The following is a 25,838-nucleotide window of genomic DNA, read 5'->3' as shown; positions in this document are numbered from 1 at the left end:
ACAAAGGTAGGCAGTTTAAACCTGACCGCTACAGGGTGCCTGGGTGGCTCAGTCTGTTGGACATCTGCCTTCAGGCCGGGTCCTGGTTCTACAGTCCTGGGATTGAGCCCGGCATTGGGCTCCCTGCTTAGTGGAGAGCCTGCCTCTCTCTCTTCCTCTGCTGCTTCCCAGGCTTGTGTGTGCTCCCTCCCTGCCAAGTAAATAAAATCTTTGAAAAAATAAATAAACCTGACAGCTACAGTGTAAACTAAATATTTAAGGGTTAAGGATGTAACAAAAGGAAAAGAACCCGTTAACCAGGAAAGACTCCTGGGAAAAGGTTCAGTTTTGAGTAATATTGTAAATTTTATTTTCAATATGGTAAAAGTTCAAAAATTATTTTTTTTAAAGATTTTATTTATTTATTTGACAGAGATCACAAGTAGGCAGAGAGGCAGGCAGAGAGAGAGAGGAGGAAGCAGGCTCCCCGCTGAGCAGAGGCTTTAACCCACTGAGCCACCCAGGCGCCCCAAAAGTTCAAAAATTATTAAAGATATGTAGTGATGGGTATTTTCCCCTCTCATTCCTCATTCCCTGTTCCCTAGTTTCTCTCTCCAGGAAAAATCACAGATATCAGTGTCTTGTGTATCTTTCTGGTGGGAATCAAGACACCAAAGGCAACGAAGGGCATACATTGTTAGAGAGCAAAGAAGAGCTTTTATTATATCTGTACCTTGATAGGGGGCCAACTTGCTATACTTCTTCCTAAATGTGTTCCCTCTTAGAACATTCATAGTGAGTTGCTGAGCTCTAAGGACCCTGGATCACCTTTTATAAACTCCAGCAATTTTTCAATATCCAGTTTTCTTCACTCTTCCTTTTCTGGGCTGTGATGACCTCCATCTAGATCTTGCCTGATTGGCTGCTCTCTGGCCTCGCCAATGGAGGAGGGAAAGCACCCCACCCTTTTCTGGGGAGAAGCCATTGAGCCTCTTAAAGTGTAGCCACCCTACCACCTTAACCTGGCCATGAAGTAATTAGTAATTCGGGAAGTGCCCCTTGTGTCGGCCTTGGAGGCCTTCTTCAGCTGCCAGCTGTCCCAGCCTCTCTGTGGGGATTTTCTGCAGCTGGAGAATCCTTTTTGGGATTTCTCTCAGCAGTTTGAGCACTTTCGCTATTTCCTGTCTACCCAACTCATGTCACCGCCAGTGGAAGATACACGCCTTCCTTCTCTCTGGGGCTATTGCCATATACAACCCCCGGGTCTCCACGCCCCTGTTTCCCCAAGTGTGTGGCGGATTTGGGGGTATGTAATCGCAGACGGGAGGAATTAGTTCCGGCGGAGGCATTGTGGTGGGCTGGGTGGTGGGAGGCCCCGCAGGGCCAAGGCCCGCGTTGTCGCTTGGGTCTTGTGAGAAACTCGCCGAGCCTCCAGACTGGAGCAGAGAGCACGGCGCCGGCTTGGGGAGCCGGGGAACCAGTGCGCGAGGTGGGGGGCGCCGGGGCCGTTCCGGGCGCCAGGACAGGGCGGAGGGCGCCAGGCCTGGGGCCGCCAGCGCGGCTAGAGCCCCGCGGCCCGGCCCAGGACGGCCGCCAGGGAGCGCTGCGGGCTCCCGCTCGCCCGCCCCCCGGTAGGCGGGGCCGCGCTCTCCCCGCAGCCGCCGCCGCAGCCGCCGCCTGGGCCGCCCCGTGTCCCCGGTGGAGCCGCCGCCGCCGCCGCCGGGAGCTCGATGCGGACGGAGCCCGGGCCGGGCCATGGGGATCCTCAGCATCACGGACCAGGTCAGCCCTCCTGTTCTTGCCCGCTTCCTCCTTCCAGGGTCCGGCGCCGCCGCCACGCGAGCCCGGGGATGTGCGGCCTAGGCTGGGCCCGAGCCCGGGGCTCCCGCTGCTCCCGCCCCGCCCCACGCCGTGCTCCCCTCAACCGAGCCGGTGTCCTTGGGGGCCTGGCGACCGGCCAACATGCCGCGGGAGTGTCCTCTGCAGCCAGGACCCCAGAGCGGAGCCCCTCCAGCAACGCCCCTCATCAAGCCAGGTGTCCCCCGCCCCCCACCGCTGGTTCCGTTCCGGCCCGCTTTCTCTGAACGCCGGTTCTTCCTGCAGCCGCCCCTGGTCCAGGCCATCTTTAGCCGAGATGTGGAGGAAGTGCGTTCCCTCCTCTCGCAGAAGGAGAACATCAATGTACTGGTGAGTTGGGATCAGGGAGGATGGGGAGCCAGTAATCTGGGCCCTGGTGTTCTGGACCCCTCCCAACCTGTGGGGCGGCTCCGTGGCTCCTTGGCTCGGAAGAGGCCACAGCTCTTTCTACCCAGGGATGGGCGCCTGCTCTACATTTGGAGATGGAGAGCAGGTCAGGCTTGAAGCATAGAACAGTGGAGCTGAGGATGCCCAGAAACGGTGTTCTTTTCTGAACCATCAGTATCTGCAGCGCCCCCACCCCTCCTGGAAGAAGGAGCCTGCCTTACAGCCCCTTGGCCCTGACCCCCTGACTCCCTGACTCCACCCTCCCTAGGTGCTTGTTTTGACCTAGGATAGGGATTTAGGAGCCTGCAGAACCTAGGGGAAGAGGTGGGGAAAGGCCTGGAGCTCTAAGACTTGGGTTGGGGTCCTTGATAGTTCACCCTCCAGCACAGCTGCTGCTCTTTTCTGCCTTCCCAGGACCAAGAGAGGCGGACCCCATTGCATGCTGCTGCCTATGTAGGCGATGTCCCCATCCTCCAGTTGCTACTGATGTCAGGTGAAAGTGGGGAGCTGGAAGGTGTGGCACCTAGGGAGGGGACCTGAGGGAAGAGCTTCCCCCCGCCCATCCAATAATTGTTCCCTGGTACTTGTTCTGGGAGAGGCTTCATCTCTATCCATATTCCTTAGCCTGATTACTGGCTTCCTTCCCTACTTGCTGTCCACTTCCCACCCAAAGAGGAAATTATATCTCCACAGGTGCTAATGTCAATGCTAAGGACACACTGTGGCTGACCCCTCTTCATCGTGCTGCTGCTTCCCGAAATGAGGTATTGGCCTCCTCTGCCCTTTCACCCTTTCAGAGAGGATGAGTTGGTTAAAGGTAGAAGTTAAGGATCAGAGAGCCTCAGCTGTCTGCTTACAAGCTGGTCTATCCCTAGGTCAGGAGACTAGACCTTGGCCCCTCCTTCCTACCCCTAGAACTGGCTGCTAAGGGGGGCTGAGTGTTGCCAGCTGATGTGACGTCAGGGGAGAGCTTAACACTGGGCTGGCAGACTGCAGGGGGCCCTGCTGCCAGGCCTGAGTGACTCATCCTTCCCTGGGGGGCCACCTTGGAGTCTGATACCCCTCTGGGCACTGAGATTTCTTACCTTGTGATGGAGGGATTGAGGGTGGTGATCTGTTGCATCCCTGCCTCTCAAGCAGCATGAAAGTTGACAGCACAGAGGTCAAACGTGCCTCATCAATTGGGTCCAGCAACCCTGAAGAGAACGGGTGGGGTGTGGGGGAGGAGGTAAGGAGACCTCTCCCTTGGTTCTATGGTCAGTTCCCTGGCTCCAACTACCAGGGGAGAGACTAAGACCAAAGGGAATGGGGGACCAATGGGAATGTGGTGGGTTGTGATTAAGAGGGACCCTTTAGCCCAAGTTTTAGAGAGGAACCAGCATCTGTTTGCTTACTGAAGTAACGGAAATTATTTTTGTGCCTGTGGAAGGACTGAAGGAGGGCATTTGGGGCAACATAGCAGGAGTGTGTATTTTTTCCTAGTGAAAAGTATGAGGGATTGGGATTCTCTGTATATGTGGATTTGCTTGGTCGTAGCTATATGTGTGGGTGAAGATTTTCAGGGTCTGCGTTAGGGAGTGATACCAGGTGGCTTGAGGAAGAGGAGGGGACTTCAGCAAGGTAGGGAAGATTTTAAACTCTCAGAAGAGGGAGGGCGACTGGCTGGCTCAGTGGGTTAAAGCCTCTGCCTTCAGCTCAGGTCATGATCCCAGGGTCCTGGGATCGAGCCCCGCATCTGGCTCTCTGCTCAGCGGGGAGCCTCTTCCTCCCCTCTCTCTCTCTGCCTGCCTCTCTGCCTACTTGTGATCTCTGTCAAATAAATAAATAAAATCTTAAAAAAAAAAAATCCAGAAGAGGGGAAGTAGAGGTTGAGAGGCTACGTATGTTGGAAAAATGAGAAGAGACTCTGTGCTGGGGGATGGGGGTTATGGGCGGATTCCATGGGGCCACATGTGCCATGCTGATCTGTTCTTCCCTCCATTTGTTTTACCTTCTACTTCCCCTCTCTCTTCTCTCCTATCCCCTGCTCCTTTACAGAAGGTGCTGGGACTGCTGCTGGCACATTCAGCAGATGTGAATGCCCGGGACAAGCTGTGGCAAACACCACTGCATGTGGCTGCTGCCAACCGGGCCACGAAGTGTGCTGAGGCTCTGGCACCCCTGTTGAGTAGCCTCAACGTGGCCGACAGAAGTGGGCGCAGTGCCCTGCACCATGCAGTGCATAGTGGGCATCTGGAGGTAAGGACTGCTCCAATCCATACCCAGCTGAGCCCCGTCCCATTCTGTCCCGGCCCTTCCCTTCCCTTCCCACCCCACTTACCTTCCTCTGCTTCTGGGCCATCAGGTCTGGGGAACAGCAGCCTGGATAGACACTTGGGCTTGAGCATCAAATGAATGGTTGGGTTAGATTGAAATTCTTGACTTGGACTTAAGTCCAAGGTAAACTCTCTGAAGTTGGATGGAAAATGTTTATATGCATGCCTCTTTCTGAAAAGTGAGTGTCCCTGTTTTTCAAAATGTTTTAGAAGATTTTTCAAAAGAATTTAAGAACCGGCAGATCATAGGAAGACACTCCCTCAAATTTCCCTCAAACTTCCAAATATGTATGGGATCTCCTTCTTAGTATCTGCTTCCTCTGTTCCCTTTAGTTCTCCAGATTGTTCTGTTCAAGAACAAAGACATTTGGCTGCCTCAGCCTTTTCAGGAACTGAGGCTTCTGCCCTTAGGTACATTGAAAGCATGAACCTGGCTCTGAGCAGGTGTCTTTCATATCCTCATACAGACGGTGAACCTGCTCCTGAACAAGGGAGCCAGCCTGAATGTCTGTGACAAAAAGGAGCGGCAGCCTCTGCACTGGGCAGCTTTTCTGGGTGAGAAAGGGTTCATGGAAAGAGGAGGAATTTGACATTTAGGATTGCTAAGGCAGGGATGGGGATTGCAGCCTTTGGAGAGAGGCACTTGGGGTCTTAGTTCACCCTCCACACCCTTGAGAGCCTCCTCTTTCTTTCTAGGGCATTTGGAGGTCCTAAAACTGCTGGTGGCACGGGGAGCAGACCTCGGCTGCAAGGACCGCAAGGGCTATGGGCTGCTCCACACAGCTGCGGCCAGTGGCCAGATTGAAGTGGTGAAGTACCTGCTCCGGATGGGGGCTGAGGTCAGGGTGCTGAGCCCAGGAGGCTGGGTGCTAAGGACAGGGAGTTGGGCGTCGGAGTCTGTGTGTAGAGACGTAAGGTGCTGGGATTGTTGGAGTGGTTGGGGGAGGTCAGCAGGATACAGTGAAACACAGTGAATAGCGCTTGCTGTAAGGAATAGGCTCGGTCTATTGAGTCAGGATCCTGAGGTGTCTTGGGAGGTTGTTGGAATTCTGGGGTTCTCTAGGCTATCTGTGTTGGCTTCCGTTTTATTTAAACTGATACTTCCCTGTGCCCTTATCTGCACCCCTGGAAATCCAGATCGACGAGCCCAATGCTTTTGGAAACACAGCTTTGCACATCGCCTGCTACCTGGGCCAGGATGCTGTGGCCATTGAGCTGGTGAATGCAGGAGCCAATGTCAACCAGCCGAATGACAAGGGCTTCACGCCACTGCACGTGGCTGCAGTCTCTACCAATGGCGCTCTCTGCTTGGAGCTGTTGGTCAATAATGGGGCTGATGTCAACTACCAGGTGCCTGAAGGGATGACGCCATAGCCTGGCTCTGGGAGTGCTGGGAGAGGAATCTGGCTCTGGGGGTCCTGACCATATCTTCCCCTGTGGATAACTCTGGGGAATCGTCACTTGCCTCCTTGGTTGATCAGACCTTGCCAGGAGAGTATGGGCTGAGCAGATGTCCACAAGACTAGTCCATCCTCAGAGATGTGTCCTTTTGAAAGGGGAATGGGGCCTTCTCAGTGCCTTGTGCTGAAAACAAAAAAATTGCCATATTTTCACAGAGCAAGGAAGGCAAAAGTCCTCTGCACATGGCTGCCATCCATGGTCGTTTCACCCGCTCCCAGATCCTCATCCAGAATGGTATGAACTTGGGGGACTTTGTGCTCTCTTCTCCCACTTCCCCAGAGAACTCATCCCTAGAAACCCCTTTGTTTCCTCATTCCACCTCCCACACCCCCTTCCAGCCAGGATGAGCACCTGGAGCTCTGAGCAAGGCATCTGTGGAAATGGCCCTGGTCTGCCTGTCCTTAAGGCTTACAAACAAGCTAACACCTGTGGAAGGCTTGGCCTGGGACACGGCATGAACCAAGCACTCACATGGTAGCTTGGTGGTGTGAGTGGCCTGGAGCCTAAGGTCAGCCTGAGTTTGTGTGCTTCCCCTCTCAGGCAGCGAGATTGATTGTGCCGACAAATTTGGGAACACGCCACTGCACGTGGCTGCTCGCTATGGACACGAGCTGCTCATCAGCACCCTCATGACCAATGGCGCGGATACCGCCCGGTGAGTTGGGGTCCTTTGGATCTGTACAGGCTTCTCATGTCAAACGTGGAGGCACAAAGAAGCTTGCCAAAAGGAAGCTTGCTGAACCCCACCATCTCCTGGGCTAGTGGGAGGGGGCCTACAGAAAGGAAGTCTATAACCAGTCTCTCCTGGACCTAAGGACCGAGTCCCTCAATTTCTCCCCAGGCGCGGCATTCACGACATGTTCCCTCTGCACTTAGCTGTTCTCTTTGGATTCTCTGACTGTTGTCGTAAGCTTCTTTCCTCAGGTATGTGCTGACTGGTTGGGGGGTTGGGCAGGTGTGTAGGTGGGTGCAGGCCTCTCCCTCTGGTCAGGGCCCTCAGATGGGATCCGTGGCTGTTCCGGCCCTGCAGGTCAGCTGTATAGCATTGTATCTTCACTCAGCAATGAGCACGTGCTTTCAGCTGGGTTTGACATCAATACGCCTGACAACCTTGGCCGCACCTGTCTTCATGCTGCTGCTTCTGGAGGGTGAGTTCTCTTCTGTCTCCCAGGCACTGAGATCTGGGCATGAGAGTGGGCTCTTCTCTGCTGCCCAGATGTCTCCCCTGTCACAGTGCGAGCAGTCAACAGCAGAAAGAACTGTCTGCGGCGCTATCCTTTTTCAGCCTCTCCCTGTGCCTGTGGCTTCTCTCTGAGCCTCTCGCTCTCTTAACCCTCATCCTCTTTCCTTTTAGGAACGTTGAATGTCTTAATTTGCTGTTGAGCAGTGGAGCTGACTTGAGGAGGAGAGACAAATTTGGAAGGTGTGTTGATACGCAGCAGTAGATGTGGGGAATGTCAGCTAAGAGAGACAGACGACGGAGGGAGTGGTAGGGGCTTGGAGACTAAGTGGGGAGAGTACTACAGAGCAGCTGCAGGCTGCTCCTCTGGTTGCCTTTGGGTCTGCCCTCGGCTCTTCACCCACCCTCCTTGCCTTCTCCACAGGACCCCACTGCACTACGCAGCCGCCAATGGCAGCTACCAGTGTGCAGTCACGCTGGTGACGGCTGGTGCGGGCGTCAATGAGGCCGACTGTAAAGGCTGCTCTCCGCTCCACTATGCCGCTGCCTCTGACACCTACCGGAGGTGAGAGTCCCACTTTGGCCTTCTCAGCTCCACTCGCCTCCTTGAGCCTCCCCTGACTTCACTATCTGTACCCCAGAGCGGAACCTCACTCATCTTCCAGCCACGACGCTGAAGAGGACGAGCCACTGAAGGAGTCTCGCAGGAAGGAGGCCTTCTTGTGAGTCGTTGAGTAGAGCCCCTGGATGTGCTGTCCCAGTGGCCTTGGCTATGGCCCAGCCGCACTCCCATCCACTCTGGATCCCGCTCTCACTTCCGCTGCTGGCAGCTGGGCCACCTGCAGTACATTGGGCGCACTCTGAACCCAGTCCTAGACTAAGTATTGTGGGTACAAACCAAAGTAGGAGACCTAGTTCCTTCCCTCAGGGAATGGGTGGTCTTCTTGAGAGAATCAGATGAGCTAAACACACCAAATCACTTATCTATTCTGGAAGAATTGAGGATTTACTTATTAGATACTAAGTACTGTGATAGGTACAAGGATAAAAGATGAATTGCTCTTGGGGTGCCTGGGTGGTTCAGTCAGTTAAGCATCCGACTTGATTTTGGTTCAGGTCAGGATCTCAAGGTTATGAGATCGAGCCCCACGTCAGACTCCGAGCTGGGCTTAGAGCCTGCTTGAGAATCTCTCTCTCCCTCTCCCACTGCTCCTTCCTGCATCTTACTCTCCAAAACAAACAAACAAACAAACAAATAAAAAATCCTCAAATTTCTACCCTTTGAAAACGAATAAGCTGTTGGGAAATAAAAATGAAAGGGCATTTACACATTCTAATGTTAGATATTAACAGTAGGGAGAATAGTGCAGCACATGTGGAAACTCTAGACTATCTTTATAGTCTTTCTGTAAATCTATGAGTGTTCTGAAATGAAAGGGTTGTTTTTCTTTAAAGAAGGATACTCCAATCCAAGAAACTCAACTGTGCGACTTTTGGCAACTTAACTTCTCCGTGCCTCAATTTCCTTAACTATGATCGGAATAAGAATAAGACCATGAGAGCGTGATGCAGACTAAGCGATTTCATACACTTGAAGTGCTTAGAACAGTGCTTGACATGTAGAAAGTGCTGATTATTATTATTGCTGCTAGTACTTCTAAGCTGATCCTCTGAGAAGGGTGCCAAGGGAGTACAGAGGAAGAGGCACCTCAGTGGGAAGGTTGGGGAAGGCCTCACAAAGGGGAGGAGGCTAGGAGTAAGCTTGGGATAAGTAGGACTTCTTCAGAGATGTTGGAAGGAGAAGGCATTCCAGACAGGAGGTCAGCGTGTGTGGAGGTGGGTGGAAAGTGTTGGTAACTAATAACTATGCTCTAGGTTCTCCAGGAGAGCGTTCCAGGGATAAAGGACGGCATCGAAGCCAGAGTAGGGCTGATGTGAAAGAGGTGGTGGGTCTGGAGCCAGGGTCGAATGGGCAGGAGTTGGCTTCCGTGGAGCAGAGGACTTGGTGTTGGGCAGCTTGGCCTGGAGGGGCTCCCTTCCCCCTCTCCTCTGCACTTTGCACAACTGGGCCCTCCCCTGCTGGGCCTGTCCCTGCCTCACAGTGTGCCCCTGTCCCCCAGCTGTCTGGAGTTCTTACTGGATAACGGTGCAGACCCCTCCCTGCGGGACAGGCAGGGCTACACAGCTGTGCACTATGCAGCCGCCTACGGCAACAGACAGAACCTCGAACTGGTATGTGCGGGATCTGGCGAGGAGTAGAGGAGAGGGGCAGGGCACATCGTCATCTTTGTGTTTGTGGATTCTGAAACTGAGGGGTGGTTGACTCAGATGTGGTCTCTAGCGCCAGGGGCTTCGGGGGTCACTGTGGGGGTGGAGGGATAACATCTTAGAAATTCAAGAACCTCTGCCCCTACTTTCCTGTCCATTGCAGCTCTTAGAAATGTCCTTTAACTGCCTGGAGGATGTGGAGAGCACCATTCCAGTCAGCCCTTTGCACTTAGCTGTGAGTCTGCAGTCCTTTCCCCCTGCTTTCTTTGACCCTCCCTGCCCCAGACCCACACACAGGCATGAGCACTTGGGAATCTGTCCTAGCTTCTGCCTTCTTGTGGGGATGTGGCAAGCAGGCAGTGGTCTGGGGAGGGCTGGGCATGGTACAAGTCGAGAGTCTGAGGGGCCCGAGCTCGTGGCGGGGACTGCTGCCTGGAGTTTCCCCATGGGGCTCAAGAGCAGAGTGGGGACAGTGTCCCGAGCTCTATCCATCGGTTACCTGGACCCCCCCCCCACTGCCCCACCCAGGCCTACAACGGTCACTGTGAAGCCCTGAAGACACTGGCCGAGACGCTGGTGAATCTGGATGTAAGGGACCACAAGGGCCGGACCGCGCTCTTCCTGGCCACCGAGCGGGGCTCCACCGAGTGTGTGGAGGTACTTACGGCCCACGGCGCCTCCGCACTTGTCAGGGAGCGCAGACGCAAGTGGACGCCCCTGCACGCTGCTGGTGAGGACGCTGTTCAGGCGCTTCCCTCCCCTTGCTGGAGGGCATGGAGACGGGTCCCAGACCCTTCCTGAACCCTTCCTGAACGGGCCTAGGGTTGGGAGTGGAGCAGGGCGAGGAGAATGGAAACTTCAAGTTCTGATTTGTGGCTTCCTGTTCCCCTAAGACTTCGGCCTGCTTCTCCAGGTCTTCCCTTAATCTCCACCCTTGAGTCCTTTCTGCTTGACCTGGCTGCCTCCTTCCCCTTGACTGTGCCTTGACCCAGACCCTTTTCTCCTAGCTGCCTCTGGCCACACTGACTCCCTGCACTTGCTGATCGACAGTGGGGAACGAGCTGACATCACAGATGTCATGGATGCCTATGGACAGTGAGTGTGGGCCAGGGGCAGGGAGCAGCTTTTCATGTCCCTGCGGGCCCTCACCTTTCTCCTGCCCCCTCTGTAGAACCCCACTGATGCTGGCCATCATGAATGGCCATGTGGATTGTGTCCATCTGCTGCTAGAGAAAGGATCCACGGCTGATGCTGCTGACCTCCGGGGCCGCACCGCCCTCCACCGTGGGGTGAGTGACCTCCTGGGTGGGGCTGCTCACTGACAGTCCTGGACTTGGGAACACAGGACCCATCAGCAGTAGGACAGCAGTCTGTCTAGCAGGTGGGCCAGTATTTTGTGCCCAGAGTCTTTTTTTTTTTTTAATATATTTATTTATTTATTTATTTGACAGAGAGAAATCACAAGTAGACGGAGAGGCAGGCAGAGAGAGAGAGGGAAGCAGGCTCCCTGCTGAGCAGAGAGCCCGATGCGGGACTCGATCCCAGGCCCCTGAGATCATGACCCGAGACGAAGGCAGCGGCTTAACCCACTGAGCCACCCAGGCGCCCCTTGTGCCCAGAGTCTTAACTGGGCCTTACTGTGTTTGCTCCAGGAGGAGTACCTGACATTCGTAGCAGGTCTCCCCAATTCCCTTGTTTTGTTATCTCATACAGCCACATGCTCACTACCCAGTCCATGCCCCAGGAACCCCAGCCCTGGTGCTGGGCCCCTGGCTAATGATGCCACCATCTCAGGCCTTCTCCACCATCAGTTGGCCTAAAGCTGTCTCCTCCTCAACTCAGGGGATGCTTCGATCCCTTCATCTTCCAACACTGCCATTTGTCCCCTACTCCAGAGTGCCAGAACTCTTGCCATTCTGCTTGTCTGTTGGCATAGAGAGGAGGGAGGCAGGAGATGCTGACACCTAACATTTAGAGTTGGCGCAAAGACAACGATGGGCACCCTGGAAGTGGTTCTCATTTCGGGGCGAGCTCTGGCGACTGGCTGTGAGGCAGGGAATGGCCCTGTGCCCTCCCTCACACCGTTATGTCGCCCACAGGCAGTGACCGGCTGTGAGGACTGCCTGGCTGCCCTGCTGGACCACGACGCGTTTGTGCTGTGCCGAGACTTCAAGGGCCGCACCCCCATTCACCTGGCCTCAGCCTGTGGCCACACCGCCGTGCTACGGACACTGCTGCAGGCTGCCCTTTCCACAGACCCCCTGGATGCTGGCGTGGATTACAGTGGATACTCGCCCATGCACTGGGCCTCCTACACTGGTGCGGGCTTGCGGTCTTGGCGGGTGCGGGAGTCGGGGTGCAGCATGGGGGAGGGCAGAACAAAACAGAGACTGAGGCCCTGTGGAGTTGAGGGAGGGACCCAGGTTAAGCTGCATCCGGAAGTGGGATGTCCCAAGATGGCACCGGACAGAGGTGGTCTTCGTCCCTCTTCACCCTCCACTGCTCTTCCTTTCTCCTGCTCAGGACATGAAGATTGTCTGGAGTTGTTACTTGAACACAGCCCGTTTTCATACCTGGAGGGAAACCCCTTCACTCCTTTGCACTGTGCAGTGTAAGTCCTTTCCTGCACCTCCACCCTGCTCGGGGGTCTGGGACTGGGGCTTAGGACAAGCATTCCATTTTCCTTGTCCTTCCTACTGACCCTTCCTCCTCCCCTAGAATTAATAACCAGGACAGCACCACAGAGATGCTGCTGGGAGCTCTGGGTGCCAAGATTGTGAACAGCCGAGATGCCAAAGGACGGTGAGTGGTGGAAGGCTTAGAGAACAGGCTTGATTGCCTCTGGCCTCTTTCTGTTCAAGCGAAGAGCCTTCCCTTTCCTCTCTGCCCTGACACCCCCTACTCCCCCGCAGGACCCCTCTTCACGCCGCTGCCTTCGCGGACAACATATCTGGGCTCCGGATGCTCCTGCAGCATCAAGCCGAGGTGAACGCCACTGACCACACCGGCCGCACCGCGCTCATGACGGCGGCCGAGAACGGCCAGACCGCTGCTGTGGGTGTGTAGGGGCTGTGTGTGGGAGGGGGAGCTATCCTTGTGTTTCTGCAAGATGGGGCAGCCCTGCCTGTGGCATGCCTCAGGAAGCAGGAGGCATGTCTCTGGGTAGTTCATTCTCTGCAGATGGCATGCAGAGTGGATGCAGATGGGAGGACTAGGAGCCGGGAGGGCTCCTGCTCTGGAGAAAAGGCGTTAGTCCTCTGCCCTCTTTCTCTTGCAGAATTTCTGCTGTATCGAGGGAAGGCAGACCTTACTGTGCTGGATGAGAACAAGAACACTGCCCTCCACTTGGCTTGTAGCAAGGTATGGCCCGGATCAGGGATGGCGAGGGCTATGTAAGGGGCAGGGCTTGACGAGGGGCCGGGGGGGCCGTGGGAGGGTCTGCCCACCTCGGGGGCAGACTGGAACGGCCATCAGGATTGTCCAGCCTGCATAGCTCTTTGTCCTCCCGCTACCCAACTCCTGCTCTGCAGCCTGCCTGCTTCCATTCCATCTCTGTTCCTCTCCCTCAGGGCCATGAGAAATGTGCCCTCATGATCCTGGCAGAAACCCAAGACCTTGGCCTTATCAATGCTACCAACAGTGCGCTGCAGATGTGAGTGCCCGGGGAAGGGGGCTCCTGGCTGGGGGAGGCAGGTGGGTGAAGAAAGAGCCACCCGCCATCCAGGGGCTCTCTGGAACTCCCGGTATTTGTTCAGCACTTGGGATACTCCGGCTGGATGAGGAAGGGCAGCATGGTACCCTACTGATTTCTTGCTCCTTTTTCCTTTCTTCCAAGGCCACTCCACATTGCTGCCCGGAATGGTCTTGCTTCTGTGGTGCAGGCCCTGCTGAGTCGTGGGGCCACAGTGCTGGCTGTGGATGAAGAAGGTGAGTGGGGTCCCGAGCCCCCTGCCTCTCCTGGGTTTGGGGTCAGGGACACTCTTCAGGAGGTGACTTCTTAACCTTAACCTATAAACTGGGGTGTCTTTTTTCTCCCAGGGGAACTCTTCAGAGCAGGGACAGAATACCAATATGCTAGAGTCTCTGAGGGCAGTCTGACAAAACTAGGCAGACCCAGCACTGTCCTCAGGAAGACCTCCCACACACCTCAGCCTCCCAGCCTTGTGTCCCCTGTGCTCTGCCCTTTACCCCCCACCTTGACAGTCTGCCTGTCAGCCCCCTGGGCCCTCATTGGCCTTGAATTCTGATGGTTCTGGGTGCTTGCCTGCCTTGGCTCCCCTCCACAGATGAGAGCAGGGGAGCTCAGGGCCTGGGGGAAGATGGGTGGGGCTCTGGGGCTGCAGGACCCAGGCCTCAGTTCTCCCCCTCTGCCCTGCAGGTCACACCCCAGCGCTGGCCTGCGCCCCCAACAAAGATGTGGCAGACTGCCTGGCCTTGATCCTCTCCACCATGAAGCCTTTCCCACCCAAGGACGCCGTCAGTCCTTTCAGCTTCAGCCTGCTCAAGAACTGCGGCATCGCAGCAGCCAAGACGGTGGGTGGCTGCGGCGCCCTGCCCCACGGGGCTTCCTGCCCCTACAGCCAGGAGCGGCACGGCGCCATTGGCTTAGACGGCTGCTACTCGGAGTAGCCCCCCTTCGGTGTCCCTCCCCCTGCCGGTGGCTTGATATCTTATTCTATTTATTTAGAAAAAGTCTATACATTTAGGGCACTTTAAAGGAGAACACGACTGGGTGGGGGGGACAGAGCGGGGGGAAGAAGCACTGGGGAGCAACTGCTCACCCCTTTGCCACACCATCCTGGCCTGGCAGGGGTCTGGGACCGACAGGGAGCACCCCAGGCCCTTGGCACCCCCAGGGCAACCCCTTCTGCCAAGTGTCCCCAAATGATTGCTAAATGCCTGGCTACCCTCTCTTTTACCCCATCTCTCGGTTTCCCCTTTCTGCTGCCAACTCCCCCTTCCCTTCCCTCTGTCTCTCCTCTCTGGGTCCCCCTGCCCCTACTGCCAGGCAGATCCTTCCTCCTCTTCCATACCCATCACTGCCTCCCTGCTCGGCTGGCCCCTCCACCCCCGCAGCAGTGAGAAGCCTTAATTTCTGGTACTGTGTGAGCACTCTGGGGGTGTCCCCCTCCCCCTTCAGGGGCAGCTAGTGGATGAGGGGGGAGGGTATTTAGCACTGGGGCCTGGAGCTTTTCCCCATTTCTGTACCCTGTCACCCCTAAAGTTCAAATGCAAAACACTTGAAGCAGCAACTACTGTACCTGGGCCCCAATCCTGCACTCTCCCCTGGCTCCTCATATGCAAATCAAGGGCTGGCTCTGCCCCCACAGCCTGCTCCTCCCTGACTTCCTGCCTCGCTGGCCTGGCCCCCTAACCACGCACTTTAACCTTGCTTCTTTCTTTTCACTTCTTTTGGGAGGGCAGAGCCTGTGGCCATTCCCGCCCTGGCTCCCCCTCCCTTAACTTTGAGGCTTGTCATGAATTTTTAAGTAAGCATTTTATCCTTTAGGGAAAGAAACAAATTAATTTCCTGCCCATTTCAAAACCACAGCCCTAGTATGTCCTGTGTGTTTCAGGCATGTGTTTGCATGTGTGGGGAGGGAAGGACCGTGTTCTTCCTCCTGTGCCCCCCAAACCTCATAGTTCCTCTGTGCCCGCACCTTCCGTTTTGTCCAAGAGTACCCACCGCCCCCAGTCACTCCTGATCTGAAGCCAAAGATGGTGGGAGGGGCAGGGCAGACTAGGGACCGTGGCGACTCGGGACCGGCTTCCCCTCCAGTGTGAGGATGAAGCTCTGATCTAGGGAGCGATAAATACCCGCTGAGGCTTGGTCCCTGCCCTCCTGGCCTTGGGGAGAGATGGGATTGAGCGAGGGGCTGCACTGAGAAGATTCCCAAAAGTCGCACCCCAAAAGCCAAACTGGGCCGGAGTGAGGAGGGGGCAGTTTTCTCTCTAAATGTAGCATTGAATTTGGCCCTGGTCCCTTCCAACGCCCTGTCCATCCATCTCCCAGCTAAGCCTCCTGGACAGTTGGACCCACTCCCACAGCCCAGTGTTCCCTTCCTCACACTCAATACCTCAGCCAGGGGCCAAGACACAGAACTTGAATAGAGGTCATGCCCCCTCCACTCCCACAGTGCACCCTTGCCCAGTTTGGCTGCCATCAGTATTGTCCCCTGAGAACTGGACAGGCTTCGTTTACACAGTACAGGGTTCCCCCCACCCCCCGCCCCACCGCCACCCGGGGGATCCCTCAGTTTCCTTCCCCCACCCACGCTTGCTTTGTTCACAACCTCACCCACTTTTCAGTCGTGTCCCCTGAAAGTCTTGCTGCCCTCGCCAAGGGGGTCCTGAGGGGAGAGGGGGGCATCCCAGGGACCCCTCCCTCCCTAACAGATACCCTTAACCATACCTCATGCTGGTTCCCTGAAGCCTGGGGTGTTTGTCCAAGTCCTTATTCTTTTTGTCATGGTCTCTATTCCCTCTCTCTGTGTCTTGCTTCCCCCAAACCTCAGTTCCTAAACCATTTCAAAGCTTCCAAATGACCATTATTGGTGAGAAGGATTGTGCAGCTTTTAGTTTTTAATTTTGTTTTCAAAGCCAAAGGGCCTTGCGACGCCCCTCTTGCCCACCTCCCTTTCACACCCTGCCCTCCCCAATACGACAATCAATGTGACCTCTCTTAAGGGCTGCAGCCCCCCACCCCCAACCCTGCTGGTTCTGCAAAGCTTGCCCCTAACTTCAACTCTCTCTCCTCAAATCTTCCCATTCCACCCCCTCCCTCTCATTTTGGTGCTGGGAATTAGGTGACGGGGGGTAGGGGGACAGGGAGTGGGCAGAGAGATGGGTCCTCCAGAGAAGACTCTCGGGGTATCAGTGGGGAATCAGTCGTGTTCTCCTTTATCAATGTTTGGCGATGACAGGAAGAATCTGAGTATTTATCAGGAGCCCCATTGTTTTGCTAGATGAGATTTCTGGCTGCTTCCTCTTCCCCCGCTGCCCCTTCAGCACACCGTCAGCAGTGCTCGGGCAGGTCGTGGGGAGTCCCCTGCCCCTCCTCGTGCGGCTGTGAGGAGGCAGATGTGGAGGACGAGCAGCCCCCTCTCCTTATGCCAAAGGAAATCCCACACCCCACCCCGGGCTCCCCAGCCCCTAGTGTTTTTTGAAGTGTTTTGACCATTCTCATGGCCACTGCATATTTATTTTAATGTTAAGATTTTTTTTTAAACCTCTTTGACTTAAACGGGTGTGGAGAATTAAAACAGGCAGAATGCCCCCCAATCTTAAGGGGGTAGGGTGGGGAGGAAACACCTCCTTCCCTTCGCCCTCCCTCTTCCCTCCCCCTCTCCCCACCACAGCTCTAAAGCACTTGCTTCAAGTAATAAGCACTTTTGAGAAAAGGCCTATTTTAAGTGAGGACCCTGGGAACAGCCCCAGGTCCCAGCAAAGGAGACAGAGCGAGGGCTACATAGGAGACAGGGAAACAGGCTTGTGAATCAGAGGGCGAGTTGAAAAGAGCCAGTTTTTAGTTTCTGATTTTTGGGGAGATGTTTCTGATTGGGCGGTGGCTTTGGTAGGGTTGTGTACTATCCTTCAGAAAAACAAATGGCACAAACTGTGGGTCCCAGGATGGGCCAACAGACCCGGGTCACTGCCACTGTCCAACTGAGACTGACGGGCCACCTCCCCCGCCGTGGCCCCCTGAGCCATAGGACTGCTGAAAACCACTGAATGTACAGCCCAGGTTGGGGTGGGGAGCAGCCCCTGGGGGAGGGGGCTTCTCCTTCTGTTTGGTGCTGTGGGGGGTGGGAGAGATGAGATGAGGGACTGCCACCCCACTTAGACATGTGTTTCTTGGGGTGGAGGGGCTGAGGAGGGCCTACCTCCCTCTCCAACCCCAGCATGGCCCCTCTTCCTTCCTCATCCCTATCCGTTTTGACTGTAAGTCCAGCTCACCTTTGCCTTCAATATGTAACCAAAGGAAAACTCAATACTGTTTCCACCGCTGTCTGCCCACCCGAGCACCTTCTTACTCCCCGAACCTAGAAGGGGAGGAGAGGCTGGGGGCAGGGTGGGGGGCGTGGGGCCAGAGTGAATGGTTCTGCAGCTGTACCCCCGGAAGCCTCCGCTGGGGTCTTGGAAGGGGCCCGGCGAGCTGAGGGCAGGGCCTGGCTGGTGGGCCTGGGAGCAGGCCTGCTCTATTCTGTGCACAGGAGTGTTTCTTGGTCTGAATGACTCCAGTGACTGCGCTCCAGCAGGGAGGCCCCTTCCTCCTTCCCTCTCCGCCATTCCTCCCCCTCTCCCCACACCCTGTGTTCATCCCCACCTCCCTTCCCACCGCAAAGGAAAATAGCCTTACAGACCCTAGCCCAGAAGCCCTCCTCCTGGGGCAAACCAGTATAGGGGCCCCATCCCGCCTAGTTTGAACCCTACCTTTTAAGAAGGAGGGATAAGGAGCAAAGCAGCCCCTTCCCCTCTAATTGTGGTGGCTCCAGCCCTCCGTGACCTTGACCCAGGTCGGGCAAGGGTGGAGGCAAGGAATCTTTGAGGACCAAGCCCAGTGGTCTGGGAAGAGGGAGGTGGAGAGGGAAGGGCCTGACTTGGGGACTCCCTCCTCCGGACCCAACCCTAGAGAAGCGACCAAATCCCAGAGATGGGAGGAAGCTGGGGTGGGGAGGGTCTGTTCTATGAATTACTTGAAGGTACTGACTCCGAGGCTGCTGTTGCCCACTTAGGTGTGAGGGGGACACTGTCACTGCATTTGGGAAGGCAGAGGGTGGCGGGTGACGAGAGCATCTGCCCTTGGCCCTCGCTCGCTCCTGCTAGGCCCTTTCCCTGGGGAGCCTGGCTTTGCCCCCCAGGGAAGACGGGGAGAGCCTTCCCCTCCCATCTCCATCCCTCACTCTGGGCACCCTCTCCAATTGCACTAAAGTAGCTGTTGTGCCAGTCTTATCCCCACACCAGGGTGGGGGTCTCTGCTTCCAGTCCTTTCTCCCCCGACTGCCTCCGCTCCTGTCCCGGACAATCTCCTTGTTCCCCTGTATTCCTGGATAGCTCAGCTTTGTATGTGTGTGTTTCGGGGGGTGGGGGTGGGTTCCGGCTGGAGTGGGTTTGGTAGGGGTTTGGGAAGGGCTAGGGACAAGATGGAGGACAGAGTCTCCTACCCCCTTCCTCAGCTCCAAGCCACAGAAGCCTGGGAGGGAGGGTGCCTACTCTCGCTGCCACGTGTCTTGCAGATGTGCCAAAATGGGGGTGGGGGGGAGGGGAGGGGAGGGGAGGGTGCCTGGCAGAGCAGCCCCCAGGGTGGCTCTCTCAAAGCAATACAGTTCCTCCGGCCTGGGGGACGGCAAGACAGGGGAGAGGGTTGGGTTGGGGACCTGGGGGTTCCCTGTGTACAGCTGTGTATATTCAGGGGTGTTCTCTGTCTGGTACCCGCTGTGGGCGTCTCTGTGTGTGTGAACCCCCCTCCCCTGTGCCCTGCATGACCTGTGATGCTGCAGACACCACCATCCTGTGTGCAGGGGTGTGTTGGGGGCACCGAGGGGCATGTTCCATGTCCTGTCACCCCTCCACCCCGTGACCCATGTACTCGGTTGTAGGAAGTAAAGAGAACTGAGCACAATTCACTGGATTCTAGTTGAATCTTTCTCTAAGCAATTTTCCCGTTCCCGCCCTTGTACCCTGTCCCAGATCCGCCTGTGGTGCTAGTGTTGGGGTCGGGGGTGTTTAATGCTGGTGGGCAGCAATAAAGGGCAGGTCTGCCCAGATGCCTGTATCCCCAGGGTGCTGAGGGCAGCAGGAAAAAGTGGGGACCTTGCGGTGCATTTGCCCCACCCCTCCCCCTCCCCCCTGGGCTAAAGCACAATGCTCTCCCTGCAGATGGAGGCACCCTGTCCCCTCCAGGCCCTGCTCCTGTCCTCTTGCCCCGCCCCCACCTGCTTTGAGCCCTCCTCCCACCACATCCTGGTTTTCTATGCTGTTTTGGTGCAAGTACAACTGTCGTAGTCATGGCTTTGGGATGGGTTCTGTTTATTAAAATCCTGTTGCTCCTACTGGCCCTGTGTCCCGCCTCCATTCCTGTGGTTGGGGGGAAGGAAGGGCAACCTTTCCGCTGGTTCCCATCAGCCATCAGAGACCGGGGGCCGCAGCTCCTCCTCCAGCAGGGCTATGGTGACCATGAGGCCGCCCCCCAGCAGCAGCCCCATACCCTGCAGTAGCACATGGAGCATAGGGAGGGGCTCAGGAGGTCGAAGCAGGGCTGGTAGCTGAAAGAAAGGAAGAACATCAGGATCCTGGCCTGGTCTCTACCCTCCACCCCAAAGCAGGAGAGGGAGGTGTCGGAAAGTACCGGCAGTCCCTCCAAACTCCTCCAGGCCCTTGTTTCTCAGGCTCCACCGGACCTGGGGTCCAGCACCCTTTCAGGTGGCTGAGGCCAGGGGGATAGGGGACGGCGGAGGTGGAGGGACTAGGGACCAGCACCCCCCTCCCTGCCAAACCCACCTCCCTGCTGCCCTTGCTTTTCTCTGCACCACCCCACACCTCTCACCATGTCCACAAGGGCCACATAGAGGAAGACCCCAGCAGTGACCCCAAACACCCAGGGAGTGAGGGGGACAGGGCCCAAACTGAGCCCCACCCCCAGGGCTGCACCCCCTAGTCCCAGAGCTCCAGACACCAGGCTCAGCAGCAGCAGCCGCCGGAAGGACAGGCCTGCCTGGAGCAGCATTGCGAAGTCACCTGTGGGGACAGGGGTGGTGTGGGAATAAGCCAGGGCTGCCCCTTGCCCCTCAGCCTCGTCACCTGCCAGGCTCCCAGCTTCCCCCTCTCGGAGGCCTCTCCTTTCTGGAGTCCACCCCACTCCACTTCACTGTCATTCCTACCCAGTTCATGGGGGAGCTCGTGGCAGAAGACGGCCAGGGTGGTGCTGAGGCCACTGGAGAAGCCATCGGAGAAGGCAGCACCTGGGATTGGCAGGGTTGGAGGTCATCAATCTGGGGAACAGCACAGCCACCGGGCCTCCTCTCCCCTAGTTCCTGGGTGCCCTCTCCTGGGCTCTGCCTCCCTCCTTCCCCTCCCCTCGCACCTATGGCCAGCCCATCAGTGAGGTTGTGCAGACCGTCTCCCAGGAGGACCATCCACGTGATGTGGGCACCACCGCCACCCTGGTGCCCATGACTGTGGCCTTGGTGCCCAGCGGGGGCTGGGGCCGGTAGGGGCTGGCTGGCTTGCTCACCGCGGCCCTGAGCTTCTGGCTCTGCAGGAAGGACAAGGGCAGTGTGGGTGGCTGCAGGTGAGAGCGGGGAGCCTGCTCTTCATTTTCTCTGCTTACCTGGAGCTGCCTGTAGGGACTGAAGGGCCATCCCACTGCCATCCTCCAGGTCCAGGGTCGGTACCCTGAGATCCTTTCTTTTTTGCCTGCAGCATCTCTGAAATGGGAGGGTATCCCTCCTGGTGGGGGAGGCAGCAGAGCCAGGGGCTAAGGAGAGGCCGGGCTGCTCACTGGGAAAAGGATACCTGGGCTCACCTCTAGCACTTGCGGGTGTTTTTTTGGCCTCTCCACTCTCTTTCAGGGTTGGCACCTCCCTGTTTCTTGTTGACTTTAACTTGGGAGAGGAGGGGCCCTTTGGCCAGAAATCCTGGGTTTGTGCTGAGGGGCCCCAACCCACCCCATTAGCTGTCAGGTCCTGCACCCTCAGGCAAATGTCAAGAGCTCCAGGAGCACCCTCGGCGCCTCACCTGGCTGGTGTTGGCCAGAATTCTGGGTTTGGTGGAAGGAGGAGAAAAGAGTATCACTCACTGGCCTGAGCCCTCGATGCCGCAAAAGCCCTAGCATGTTTTCCAGCACAAAGAGCAGGAGGAGACCTCCAAGTACTGACAGTCCCGGTCCCAGGTCCTCCTCTGGTCGTCCGCTAGGTCCAGCATGCTGCCCCCCTTGTGCCTGCCAGAGAGGGGGGTCAGGGCAGACCCCAGAAGCCCGTGCACCTACAACATCTCCCTCGTGTGAGGGAGGCTGCAAGCCTTCATTCATTTTCTATCAGAAGGCAGGTGTGGGCTGCAGCCTGGGGCTGGGGAGTGGAGCGTGGGAGCTGACAGGAAGGGGAAGGGAAGCCCTTGGGTACCTGAAGGGGGCTTCACGTACATGTGGCAGCAGGTGGAGCAGCGCGTCCCCACAAAGTGTGCCCACGGCCAGGGCCCCCAGGAAACCTAGCAGGGGCCGCAACAGACGTGGTCCCAGGAGCCGCAGCAGGAGCAGGGAGAGGGGCGCGGGGAGGCTGAGCAGCAGGATTGCCAGGGCACTATGAACCAGAGCTAGGGAGAATCAGGGACTGAAGTTAGGCTAGGGGTAGAGGGAGGGCCTCAGAAGCAAGGTGGGGCAGGGACACCCTGCAAGGGGAGGCAGCACCCCCAGTGAACCCCCTTGCTTGGCTAAGGGGCCACTCTGTGCCAGGATTCAAGGAGCCCTGCCACCCACTCTCACTCACTGACCAGACAGAAGATCCCCTGGGGGAGTTGGGGTTGGGGCCTGGACGCAGACACGACTGTCGATCTGATAAAGCAGAGCTGGACACAGCAGAGCAAACTGATGAGGGGTCAGAGGAGCAGCGGGGCTCAGGCCAAAATTGACCAGCAGCTGGGAGCCATTCAGACACTAGGGGAGTTGAGTTGGAGGTCACACACTGGGGCACCGCTGAGAACGGTAACTCAGATCTTTAATGTCTGTCCTTCCATTGCATGGACTCCTGGGTCTCTCCAGGGTCCCCTTTGCTCACCCCAGCAGGTGCATCAGGGAGTAGGGATAGTTCTGTATGATCAGTATTTGTTAACTATTAGTGAATATCCAGTCCAGTGCAAATGTTCAATTCAGTACAGATTGGGTGCTAATAAATAATGCCACCATCTCCCTCCCTCCCAAGCCCCTGATGACTTCGTTGATTTGGTGATGGAGTTGGTTGGATGGCTAGAGCCCTCTGTTGCAGAATCTTAGGAGGGCAAGAACTTGAAATGCCATCCAACCTTCCTTGCAACAGCCCTGTCACATGTTCATCCAGCCTTGGCTTGAATGCCCCCTATGATAGGGTGCTCATCCTCACCAGGCCCGCTTCAGAGTTAGCTTTCGCTGCCCTCTGGTGTGTGTAAAACAAGCTCACTTTCTGACTGAAGACAGCCTTCCTCTCCCTGCAGGTTTCCTCTCCAGAGAGCCAGCCCCAAATTCTACCCTGGGCTGTTTCTCTGGATTCTCTGCTTTGCCCAGTGTGGTCCCTAAGCCAGGTCTGGGAGATTTTGGTGTGGGCTCATGTGTGCTGAGCCCAGAGGAACCGTATTTCACTATTGGAATAACATACCCTAAGAGCACATCTGGATTGGTTTGTTTTTTTAATTAACTGTATTAAATTACTCTTAAGGGGCACCTGGGTGGCTCAGTCTGTTAAGTGTCTGCCTTTGGCTCAGGTTATGATCCTAGGGTCCTGGGGATCAAGCCCTGCGTAGGGTTCCTTGCTCACCGGTGAGTCTGCTTCTGTCTCCCCCTGCCCCTGCTCTCTCTCTGTCTCTTGTGCATGCACTCTCTCTAATAAATAAATAAAATATTTTTAAAAATAACTCTTTAAACCTTTTAGGCCATCTAAAGCCCATGGTCTTTACCCTGTATCTAGAGATCACCAGACTTACATCCTCATTCAGATGGTCAGCCAGTGAATGGTCCAACAACAGAAGCCTGTGAAAGAGGTCCAGGCCCGAGGGTGCTGGCCCACGGGGGGATGCTGGGACCTTTGGCTTCTCTGGGTCACCCCATCCCGAGGGACCCAGAGGCAGCCCTGCCCAGACATCCACACTCAGCTCAGGGTCCTGTGATCTGGAATGGATGAGATAGCAAGTCAGACTAGCGCATGTTCTTTAAGAAACTGCCCTTCAGGGGTGCCTGGGTGGTGTAGTTTGTTAAGCGTTGGACTCTTGGTTTCAGCTCAGGTCATGATCTCAGTGTCATGAAATTGAGCCCTGAAATCAAGCCCTTAGTCGGGCTCTGAGCTCAGCGTGGAGTCTACTTAGGACTCTCTCTGCCCCTTCCCCCTGTTCTCTGTCTCTCAAATAAGTAAGTAAATAAATAAATAAATCTTTAGAAAAGAAGAAAGAGGGGTGCCTGGGTGGCTCAATGGGTTAAGCCTCTGCCTTTGGCTCAGGTCATGATCTCAAGGTCCTGGGATCGAGCCCCGCATCAGGCTCTCTGCTCAGCAGGGAGCTTGTTTTCCCCTCTCTCTCTGTTTGCCTCTCTGCCCACTTGTGATCTGTCTCTCTCTCTGTCAAATAAATAAATAAAATCTTTAAAAAAATTTTTTAAAAAGGAAGAAAGACACTCCCCCTTGAGGATCATAGGGTGCTTAAGGGGAAAAGGAGGGTACAGCCACTAGCTGGAGTTCCTGGGACCCAGAAGCCGTGGAATGTCAGTTCTAGGAGGATCTGGGAATTGTTGATTTATAGGAGGCCCCCACCTCACATCTGAAAATGCTACAGATTGGGAACCAAGTCAGCCTGGAGACATTGAACACTGGGACTAAGAGCAAGGAGTTGAAGGACCCAGGATTTGGAAGAGGGGAGAATTAAAAGGCAGTAGAGGCAAAGGGGACCATGAAGGAATACAGGGAGTCAGATTTTGAAAAATTTCTAATTCCAGGAATCTGATTTTAGGAAGCCAGAGCTAGGCAACTGGAGACTGATGCAAGCCCTGGGAAGAGCGGGGGATGTGGCATTTTGGGGTGGGGGAAGGGGTTAGTACCTGTGCGTGGAATTGTCTCCAGCTGGAGGTGCAGCCCGACCAGCTGGAGGCCCATGGTGTCCCAACCGAAGGGCCTGAACTCGGCCTAGCCCCAGGCTGTGGAGAAGCCGTGCTAGGCCCCCCGCGGTCAGTGTCCCGTTCTCTCCATACAGGCCGAACAGCTGGGCCAGGTAATGGTTCTGCTCCTGCTCAGCAGGGCCCAGGTTGGGGGCTGAGCCCCCTACCCAGCCCAAGGTCATCCACATACACAGGCCAGCCACCAGATAACTCCTTGGGGGCCCCATTATTGGGGAGAATGGGCTAGAGGCTCTGCTTCGGGCTTCTATTCCCCTTGGAACATCCTGAGGACTGTGACCTGGAAGAATGAGGAAAGGCCTGGGCTTCTGCTCTGCTGTCCAGCTCAGGCCTGGGGATTCCTCACTCCCTGTACCGTCCTACCTAGAACCTAGCTGCAGCGCCCATTCTAGCCTCCTTTCTCCCTCTCCATTGCCTCCTTTTGGAGCAGCCTCTTATTTGCCAATTCCCAGAACACCTTCCTTGACCCAGAGCGCCTGCTTCACCTGATCTAGAGCTGATGGCCCATCCTGTCCCCAAAACCCCACCTTCAATCCTGCCCCACCTCTCCATCTCCCCTCAAACCACAGGGCCTCACCCTTTATAGCAGTGTGAGAGCCGTCACCTCTGGTCCTGGGCAGGCCTTACTGTGGACGTTAAGATGTTCCTGAGTCGGGAAGGGGAGCGGGCCTCAGCCTCCAGGCGGTCAGGTGGAATCCAGGCCACGTCAGATGGAAGGCTGGGATGGACAACCCCCCCTCCCGACTCCTAGCCCACCTGCCTTGGGGCGGGGTCTGGGAGGGGAGGAGCCAGTGTGGGAAGGCTCACGTCAGAGAGGAGTTAATGGTTCACTGGTCTCTGGGGTGGGGGTCAAAGGTCAGTCTTAGCTGGGCCCCCGAGTAGGGAGGGGCCACCCTCTGCCCCTGGAAAAGCCACGTGGCTAAGAAAAACCCGAGTCTGGCATTTTCTTCTAAATAATTCACCCCACTAACCCCCTTGGTACCATTTCAGCTTTTCCCCCTACATATCCTCTCACCACACCCCACCTTACATCTGGTACTGGGAGTCCTTCATTTCCAACCCCATTCCCCACATTCCCTGGGAAAGTGGGATCCGGGTGTTCCTCGGCTGCTAAGGGGGTAAAGAGGCAGATAAGTGGCAACTCCAGGAGTGTGGGGAAGAAAGCATACTTAGCAACTCCTTGTCCCAGCAGAGTAAGAGCCAGAGCTCTGGGAATCAGTGATCAAGAAGGGGGACGCTCTGGTGGAAAGAGGGAAGAAATAACTGGGCTCCCCTCAGATGTCTGACCTGGCTTAAGATCGGGGAGCAGTCTGATTAGGGCAATTGCCTAGGGGGTTGAGGTTGGCGTTACCTGACAGCAGGACTGGAAGGACGCCCAGAAGAAGGGGGACACAGCCTTCTTGGTTCCAGCTGTGGGGGGGGTAAGCAGGCAGGCGGGCAAGGGTCACCTGCAGGGGGGGGGGCAGGGGAGGGAACTACCTTAAAGGGGCAGGCCCGCTTTGCCTAGACCTCCTTACCTGTAACCTGTCTTCCTCCCACCTCCTAG

The 25,838-nt window shown here is 56.2% G+C and overlaps 2 protein-coding genes across 4 annotated transcripts; one reads left to right on the top strand and one right to left on the bottom strand.

Moving 5' to 3' along the window:
• The first annotated feature begins 1,618 nt into the window (after window positions 1-1,618).
• Window positions 1,619-22,855, top strand: ANKRD52 (ankyrin repeat domain 52). Of its 2 annotated transcripts, XM_082741789.1 has the most exons (29): window positions 1,623-1,761; window positions 2,083-2,166; window positions 2,638-2,716; window positions 2,917-2,987; window positions 4,261-4,461; window positions 5,006-5,093; window positions 5,235-5,377; window positions 5,676-5,888; window positions 6,155-6,233; window positions 6,540-6,654; window positions 6,841-6,923; window positions 7,030-7,147; window positions 7,354-7,422; window positions 7,604-7,744; window positions 7,821-7,901; window positions 9,300-9,411; window positions 9,611-9,682; window positions 9,976-10,177; window positions 10,455-10,542; window positions 10,619-10,736; window positions 11,547-11,766; window positions 11,971-12,058; window positions 12,166-12,249; window positions 12,360-12,505; window positions 12,725-12,807; window positions 13,017-13,099; window positions 13,283-13,374; window positions 13,826-13,980; window positions 22,630-22,855. In XM_082741789.1, the coding sequence occupies exons 1-29, from the start codon at window positions 1,735-1,737 to the stop codon at window positions 22,750-22,752; spliced, it is 3,258 nt and encodes a 1,085-aa protein (XP_082597915.1). In that variant the 5' UTR covers window positions 1,623-1,734; the 3' UTR covers window positions 22,753-22,855. The 2 variants fall into 2 exon arrangements, with proteins under 2 accessions (XP_082597916.1, XP_082597915.1); XM_082741790.1 differs by lacking the exon at window positions 22,630-22,855 and having other exon boundaries at window positions 1,619-1,761; window positions 13,826-19,499.
• On the bottom strand, window positions 19,460-25,732 carry SLC39A5 (solute carrier family 39 member 5). 2 transcript variants are annotated; one of them, XM_082741791.1, is made up of 12 exons: window positions 25,644-25,732; window positions 24,870-24,938; window positions 24,218-24,572; window positions 23,116-23,299; window positions 21,934-22,096; window positions 21,587-21,756; window positions 21,245-21,385; window positions 20,777-20,873; window positions 20,531-20,701; window positions 20,328-20,408; window positions 19,994-20,184; window positions 19,460-19,712 (listed from the first exon to the last, which is right to left on the bottom strand). In XM_082741791.1, the coding sequence occupies exons 3-12, from the start codon at window positions 24,499-24,501 to the stop codon at window positions 19,569-19,571; spliced, it is 1,626 nt and encodes a 541-aa protein (XP_082597917.1). In that variant the 5' UTR covers window positions 24,502-24,572; window positions 24,870-24,938; window positions 25,644-25,732; the 3' UTR covers window positions 19,460-19,568. The 2 variants fall into 2 exon arrangements, with proteins under 2 accessions (XP_082597917.1, XP_082597918.1); XM_082741792.1 differs by having other exon boundaries at window positions 20,084-20,184.
• Window positions 25,733-25,838: the final 106 nt, after the last annotated feature.

This window comes from Mustela nivalis, assembly GCF_964662115.1.
Source record: "Mustela nivalis genome assembly, chromosome: 7".
In the NCBI taxonomy this organism is placed as follows: Eukaryota; Metazoa; Chordata; class Mammalia; order Carnivora; family Mustelidae; genus Mustela; species Mustela nivalis.
This window is presented reverse-complemented; position numbering and strand designations above follow the sequence as displayed.